This window comes from Dipodomys ordii, unplaced genomic scaffold (genome assembly GCF_000151885.1).
Source record: "Dipodomys ordii isolate 6190 unplaced genomic scaffold, Dord_2.0 Scaffold45, whole genome shotgun sequence".
Taxonomy (NCBI): Eukaryota; Metazoa; Chordata; class Mammalia; order Rodentia; family Heteromyidae; genus Dipodomys; species Dipodomys ordii.
The window spans coordinates 8,456,237-8,464,316 of NW_012267261.1; the positions used below are offsets into that span (position 1 = coordinate 8,456,237).

At 37.8% G+C, this 8,080-nt stretch overlaps 1 protein-coding gene across 2 annotated transcripts in view; it reads left to right on the plus strand.

Annotated features, from left to right (window-relative positions):
* Lrch3 (leucine-rich repeats and calponin homology (CH) domain containing 3) overlaps positions 1 to 8,080 on the plus strand; it is a 121,672-nt gene that overhangs the window by 43,473 nt on the left and 70,119 nt on the right. For both annotated transcript variants that reach the window (XM_013019419.1, XM_013019420.1), the window contains exons 4-7: positions 2,046 to 2,151; positions 2,236 to 2,372; positions 5,885 to 5,994; positions 6,893 to 6,986. In XM_013019419.1, coding sequence (XP_012874873.1) covers positions 2,046 to 2,151; positions 2,236 to 2,372; positions 5,885 to 5,994; positions 6,893 to 6,986 — 447 coding nt within the window. The remainder of the gene's footprint in view (positions 1 to 2,045; positions 2,152 to 2,235; positions 2,373 to 5,884; positions 5,995 to 6,892; positions 6,987 to 8,080) is intronic.

Sequence of the window (8,080 nt, forward strand, 5' to 3'; positions counted from 1 at the left end):
CCCAGACCCAGAGTTCAGGCCCCGCGACCGGACCCAAAATAAATAAATAAATAAAGTATAGAGTCTAAAGTATTATTTAGAGTCAATTAGACCTAGCAAATGAATTCCAAAATATATGATTGTTGACGTATCTTCAGAGTTTGGGTCATAAGGTCATAAATCATACTCTAATTAAAATGCTTATCTCCAAATTATTTCAGGTATCTTTTTTCTATTTAGTCAAGCCTGAATATTTGAAGGATAGATACATTTCAGTAGCTGCTTTTAGTTTTCTACAAAAAGAGGTTGATACTCTCAGCCACAAAGGGGACTTAGGACAGAATAAAATTTCTCTGATTCACTGATGGTCTTTCTGCAATGTTCATATTGTCTCTTTCTCCCCTCCATTTCTAACAAAAAGAAAACTGCTATCTTTGAGCATATATATTTTCCTGTCAGATAAATTATAAATTGTCATGATCCTTAAGCTCAGATATAATCCTTCTGCCTTTCCAAGCTTCTTTCAAGCCTAATTTCTAGTTCTACTTTAACTAGTAGGAAAAGTAATTGTATAATTTCCTCAGAATATTTTGGCAAAATTAAAAAATAATGCCTGATATTTATTAAAGTTTTGGATAAGTCAGCAAATGTATTGTTTACTCATATTGAAGGAATAGTAAATGTATATAACTTGGAGCTTTTATAGTCTAAGCAGCTTCCCTCTGTTGTATGTGATTAGGGGTTTACAAACTATCCTGGCTGGTCCCAGAATTATGGAACCAAGGATTTATTATTCATGATACCTGTAGCTAGTCTTTTCAGATCCTTGCAAATTAAGCAGTTAATCAGTTACTAGAAATCTAACCTAAGCATGTAAGAATAAGATTGATACAATGCTAATAGAGCAGGATTTGGAGGATTTTTGTTGTTGTTGTTGTTTTATGGTGCCAGTTCTAAAGCTTGAAATCAGGGCATGGGCATTGTCCTTGAGCATCTTTTGCTCAATTCCACTTCTGGCTTTTTGGTAGTTTATTGAAGATAAGAATCTCACAGACTTCCCTGCTGTGGCTCACTTCAAACTAAGATCCTCAGATCTCAGCCTCCTGAGTAGCTAGGAATATAGGCATGTACCACCAATACCCAGTGAGTTTGTTTTTAACAGCTTTTGAGTTGTATACTTTATTATTTCCCCACATTCAATGTGATTAGAATAATAAGTATAATTGTCACCTGTTCATTTTTATTTTATACTTTTTTAAGTGGTATTTAAAAATAAATAGGCATTTGTTGTGGTAGGTTGGTTGGTTGGTTGGATTTTTTTGCCAGGACTGTGGGCTTGAACTCAGAGACTAGACACTGTTGTTTAGTTTCTTCCCTCAAGGATAATGCTCTTCCACTTGAACCACATTCCACTTCTGGCTTTTTGCTGGTTAATTGGAAATCAGTATCTGACAAACTTTGCTGCCTGTGATGGCTTTGAACTATGATCTTCAGATCTCAGCCTCCTGAGTAGCTAAACCACCAGCACCTGACTTGAAAATGGAATTTTTATTTTCATTTTTTTGTCAGTCGTGGGGCTTGAACTCTGGGCTTGCTTGAGCGCTATCCCTCAGCTCTTTAGCTAAAGGCGAGTGCTCTTTCGCTTGAGCCACATTACCACTTCTGGTTTTCTAGTGGTTTGTTGGAAATAAGAATCTACAGAGTTCCCTGCCGGGGCTGGATTTGAACCGTGATCATCAGATCTCAGCCTCCTGAGTAGCTAGGATTACAGGTGTGAGCCACTGGTGCCTGGCGAAAATGGGAAATTTTAATTTCAAGTTACTCTATAATTTTGACTCTTGTTTCTTTGATTAGAATAATATAAACATATACTTTTTATATTTTGCCATTTATCAACATCTTCATTTGATCTGAGATTCTAGGCCTACTATTCACATTTTTTAATTCTGACACTTGAGCCCAGGCTTTTGAAATGCAAGGAAGCACTTTACCATTGAGCTATATTCCCCCATTTTTTTGTCAGTACTGGCATTTGAACAATGTATACTTTTATCCTTTTGAAACAGGATGTGAGTTGCAATGAAATCCAAACTATACCTTCCCAAATCGGTAATCTGGAAGCCTTGAGAGATCTTAATGTAAGAAGAAATCATTTAGTACGTTTGCCTGAAGGTAAGAAGGACAAACACACACACACACACACACACACACACACACAAATCATTAATTGTTCATTTGTCTTTTTCCTCCATGCAGAGCTGGCAGAATTGCCTTTGATACGGTTAGACTTCTCATGCAATAAAATTGTAGCCATTCCTGTTTGTTATAGGAACCTCAGGCACCTACAAGTGATCACCCTAGATAACAACCCACTGCAGTCACCTCCTGCACAGGTAAACCATAGAGTGACATTTAGTTATGTTCATTTATCTTTCTGTTGAAATTAAGTTTTTTAAATATGTATTCTTTTAAAACCTTTGAGTAAATGTTGTTGAAGAAAGATGATAAGGTGATGTGTTCAAAAGTGCTTTCATTTTTCTAATTTACCTTTGTGTGCGTGCATACGTGCGTGTGCGTGTGCGTGTGCGTGTGTGTGTGTATGTGTGTGTGTGTGTGTGTGTGTGTTTGTGTGTGTGCCAGTCCCGAGGCTTGAACTCAGGATCTGGGTGCTGTCCCTGAGCTTCTTTGTGCTCAAGGCTAGCATTCTACCATTTGAGCCACAGCACCACTTCTGGCTTTTTCTGAGTAGTTTATTGGAGATAATAGTCTCACAGAAAGTATAGTCTCATAGAAAGTGATAACATGCAAACCTTGAGCACTAAGAGGCTCAGAGACAGTGCTGAGGCCCTGAGTTCAAGCCCCAGTACCAGCCAAGAAAAAACGAGAATTTGACTGGGAATGAGACTTAGTGGTAGAGTGCTTGTCTAGCATGCATGATGCCCTGGATTCGATTCTTCATTTACTACATAAACAGAAAAATCCAGAAGTGGCACCATGGCCATGGTAGAGTGCTAGCCTTGAGCAAAAGAGGCTCAGGGGTAGTGCTCAGGACTGGCAAAAAAAAAAAAAAAAAGAATGAAGAGCTGATCAGCTGCTGTGGCTTATGCCTTGTAATCCTAGATACTCAGAAGGCTGAGATCTGAAGATTGCGATTCAAAGCCAACAGAAGAATCTGAAAGATACTTATCTCCAATTAACTAACAAAAAGCCAGCAATAGTGGATCAAGTGACCAAGCACTAGCTCAGAGTGGAAGTTAAATCAAGCATTCTTCTTTAAGGCCCTGATTTCAAGCCCCAAGACTAGAAGAAAAAATTCCAGTTTATTTTCTAATAAAATGAGTTAATTTCCTTCTTAAATTTCTTCTAGAAAAAGTTGAATATAGAGCACATAAATGCTAGATACAAATAAAATAGCTTTCCAAACTAAAGATTATCAATGCATTTTTGTTAACACTGTTGGCTTTTTCGGGGGGAGGGGATTGCCTTCCTGTTTTCTAATCACTTTGTTAGTTAGCCACTTTGTTCATTTGTTTGTCAGTGACTGAATGAAATCAGTAGCAAAGTAATTATGATATAACTTTACAAATAGATAATAGCTATCCTATCATTTAAGTGTTTGCCAACCTATAATTTTCTCTATAGGTCATTTTAACTCTGCAGTTCACTAAAAATGTTATATAAGCTGCTGATAAACTTTATGGCAGCTGTAAAATTTTGTATGTAAATTTCCTAACTGTAGAAGGGTTTTGTATTAGTTGATATTTTGTCAGTGACAAATACCTGAAAGAAGTCAACCTAAAAGCTTGCTTCTGAAGGAAGCATGTCCCTTGACTTTTCCTCTCCGTCATTTTACATTCTGGCTACCAGGTGGTATGCATATACTTAATAGTATATGGTCTTTCTCATCACAAGACCACCACAAGTAAGCTCAAACTACGAGCTTTTTTTCTTTTAGCTTTTAGTATTTTAAGTAAATATTTAAGAGTAGAATGAATGGTTTATATGATATTGTGTACATTTATCTAAAGACAAAACAAAACTAAAACAAGAACAATAAAACTGCTGGTCTGTTTTCTTTTTTTGCGGGGGGGGTCCAGTCGTGGGGCCTGAACTCTGGGCATGGGCGCTGTCCCTCAGCTCTTCAGCTCAAGGCTAGCGCTCTACCACTTGAGCCACAGCGCCACTTCCGGCTTTTTTGTTTTTGCTTATGTGGTGCTGAGGAATCAAACCCAGGGCCTCATGCATGCAAGGCAAACGCTCTACCACTGAGCCGCCTTCCCAGCCCTCTTCTGCCCAGTTTTAAAATGCAAAATCAATGTATCTCTCATGTAGACCCATTGCAACAATGAGATGTACAAGTCCCTATGTAGAAAACGAACTTTACAGCTTTGGTGGGGGGGGAGGGGAGCAGGGAGGATTGGATGTGGGGGACAGAGGGAGGATGGGAAGGGGAAACAAAGGAGGAGGCTACAATGCTTCATAAGAAATGTACTCATTATCTTGCCCATGTAATTGTAACCCCTCTGTACAGTATTTTCACAATAAAAAAATAAATCAATGTACCTCAAAATTAGTTTGCTAAGGAAAAGAAACCAGAAACAAAATGCTACATACTGTTAAGGTTCCACTAACATGAAATTCTAGAAAAGACAGAAACTGTGTTGTTAGAAAGTAGATTTGTAGCTGGGTGTCAGTGGCTCATGCCTGTAATCCTAGCTACTCAGGAGACTGAGATCTGAGGGCCGCAGTTTAAAGTCAGCCTAGGCTGACCTATATCTTCCAATCAGACATAACTCCTAATAGTCTCTAGAACAATGAGTTCATCAATAGATTAGCCTATCAGTTGGTAACCAGAGATTTAATATATGACCCTATGAAGGACATTTTTAGTTTCAGATCAGAGCAAATTTTACTAACTTAAAGAATTTATTTTTTTATTTCTAGGATAGATAGTAATAGAAATATATATATATATATATAATCTATAACAATTCATAATTTTCTGTTCTCTCATAGAAAGCAGGATCAAAAATATAATTGTGGGATGTGGAGTGCAGTTTGAGTGGTAGAGTGTAGAGTGCTAGCCTTCAGCAAAAGAGCTCAGGGACAGTGCCAAGGCCCTGAATTCAAGCCCCAAGACCAACAACTTAAAAAAAAAAAAACGGAAAGAAAAGCATAATTATGACTAAGTTAGGAGAGTTGTGAGTTCAAGGTCAGCCTGGGCTACGTAGCAAACTATAAATTGCTCAAAAAGAAAGCACAATTATACATGATCATTATATTTTTAAAATTAAAAGTTGTCATGGGCTGGGAAGTGAGCTCAGTGGTAGAATGCTTGCCTCGCTTGCATGAAGCCCTGCCTCAGGGTTCAATTTCTCAGCACCACATAAGCAGAAAAAAGCCAGAAGTGGTTCTGTGACTCAAGTGGTAGGGCGCTAGCCTTGAGCTGAAGAGCTGAGGGGGAGCTCCCAGGCCCAGAGTTCAAGCCCCACAACAAGCAAAAAAAAAAAAAAAAAAAAGGCTTCTATTTGATAGAAGTCTTTAAATTCCTGATTGAATAATTATAATAAGTAGGTAAATTTCCTGAGTGTTCTAATAGTATTTGTAATCACCAATTATTTCTATGTAACTGAATCTTATCAATGCCTAGAAAACAAAAAAACTGTAGTTATGCTGTACTAGTTAAATACTTAAAATGACATTGAACTAAATTGTGTAATTAGCTTGTGGTTGGTCATTTCTGTTTTTGAAACTGCTAGGATTTGAACTCAGGGCCTTGTTTTTTAACCTTATACTATGTATGGTTAGAAATGTCTTCTCCCAATTTATATTACACTAAAATTTGTCATGATAAAACAGTTCAGATGAATAATAATTTGTTTGCATTATGTGTTATCTTATTTAGATATGTATCAAAGGCAAAATCCACATATTTAAATACTTAAACATACAAGCTTGTAAGATTGCTCCAGACCTCCCAGATTATGATAGGAGACCCTTGGGTTTTGGCTCCTGGTGAGTATGTTCTATATTACTATCCATCATATTCCATCACACAGGAATTTAAATAAACAATCATTAAATATACCTGTACGTTTGGCTGAAGGGAAATTATTTAAAACACTTCTTTCCTCAGTATGCTTGTATTAAATGCAAAATTGATGAGATAGATTGACAAGGTATATATACTTCTAAGTTATATCAGGCTTGACACTAATAACATTTTGCACCAGATTATTCTTTGTTGTGAGGTGTTATATACTACATTGTAAAACTACACCCACAAGGTATGTGGTACCTGCTGGTGTGACAAATGTCTCCAGACATTGCCAGTGTACCTGACAAGCCCCCAGTGGAAAACCAGTGGTCAGAGTGACTTGAATTCTAGCTCTCCTATAACAACCCTTGTGACTCATGGCAAGTCATTCAGACTTTAGGACCTTTGGCCTCCCCTTCGGAGAGTGAACAGGTGGCATTTGTTGACTTGTTAGCATCACTTCAGGATATTTTCTTTTGTTGTGATGGGGCTTGAACTCAGGGACTGGGTACTATCCCTGAGCTTTTTTCTCTCAAGGCTAATGCTGTTCCACTTGGAGCCACAGCACCACTTCCTTTTTTTTTTCCTGATGGATCATTGGAGAAAAAAGTCTCACAGACTTTCCTGCCTGTGCTGGCTTCAAACTGTGATCCTCAGATCTCAGCATTCTGAATAGTTAGGATTATAGGTGTGAGCCACCAGTGTCTAGCTTCACTTTAGGATCTTTTTTTTTTAGTTATTATTTTTGGGTTTTTTTTTGTCAGTTGTGGTACTAATGATTAAGTGTCTGTCATGGAACATTTAGTAGTAAAATTGTATTGTTTATTTCAAGTGTAAATTTTTAAAATATTAAATGCTGAAGTTTATTTTGAACAGCCATGAAGAACTGTATTCCAGTCGTCCCTATGGAGCCCTTGATTCTGGTTTTAATAGTGTGGACAGTGGGGACAAGAGATGGTCAGGGAATGAGGTAAGTCTTTTATTCCATTTGTTAAAACTCCTTAATTAAGAGAAAATGATGAAAAGGAAATTGTCTAAATTGGATTCAATTCATGATCTTCTTTTCAAGTAGTTAATTTCTCTGTGTACAATTCTCCATTTGTAAAAGATTCAGTCTTCTCAGGTGTCCAGAGCATTTGTTTGTCTGTGTGGGTTTTTTTGTTTGTTTGGTGTGTGTGTATGTGTGCGGATATGTGTTCACTTGTGTGCTGGCCATGGGCCTTGAATTCAGGACCTAGGCACTGTTTCTGAGCTTTTTTGCTTAAGGCTAGCACTCTAGTACTTGAGCTATAGCTCCACTTTAGGCTTTTCACTTTGTTTTCTGTATGTAAGATACAGAAAACTGAGGGGAGGATCAGCTATCTGTAGAGGCTGTTCTTTTTCTTTACCATCTTTTTATGGCATGTATTTTATATATTTGTTACCTTGTTGTCTCTCATAAACAGTTTTCTTATTGTGAAAAGATATAAATAAGAGTTGTCAGTAAAAACTGGTGCCTTACTGTGTATAGTGGTACATACCTATAATCTTAGTAGGATTACAGGAGGCTGAGGCAGGATTATGAATTTGAGGCCCTCCTGCACTACATAGGGAAAGCTTGTCTTAAAAAACATAAAAAATTAGGGGCTGGGAATATGGCTCAGTGGTAAGAGTGCATGCCTCACATGCAATAAACCCTGGGTTCAATTCCTCAGTACCACATAAACAGAAAAAGCTGGAAGTGGCACTGTGGCTCAAGTGGTAGAGTGCTAGCCATGAACAAAAGAAGCTCAGGAACACTGTCCGCGCCCTGAGTTCAAGCCTCTTGACTGGCAAAAAATAAATAAAAATTAGCTAGGTGCAGTGGCTCATACCTATAATCCTGTCTATTCAGGAGGCTGAGATTTTAGGATTGTGGTTCAAAGCCAGCCTGAGCAGGAAAGTCTGTCAGACTCTTTTTTTTTTTTGTAAAGGTGATGTACAGAGGGTTACAGTTAGATGAGTAAGGTAATGAGTACATTATTTTTTAATCTTTCTTTGCCTGCCTGCCTGCCTGCCTTCCTTCCTTCCTTCTTTCCTTCCTTC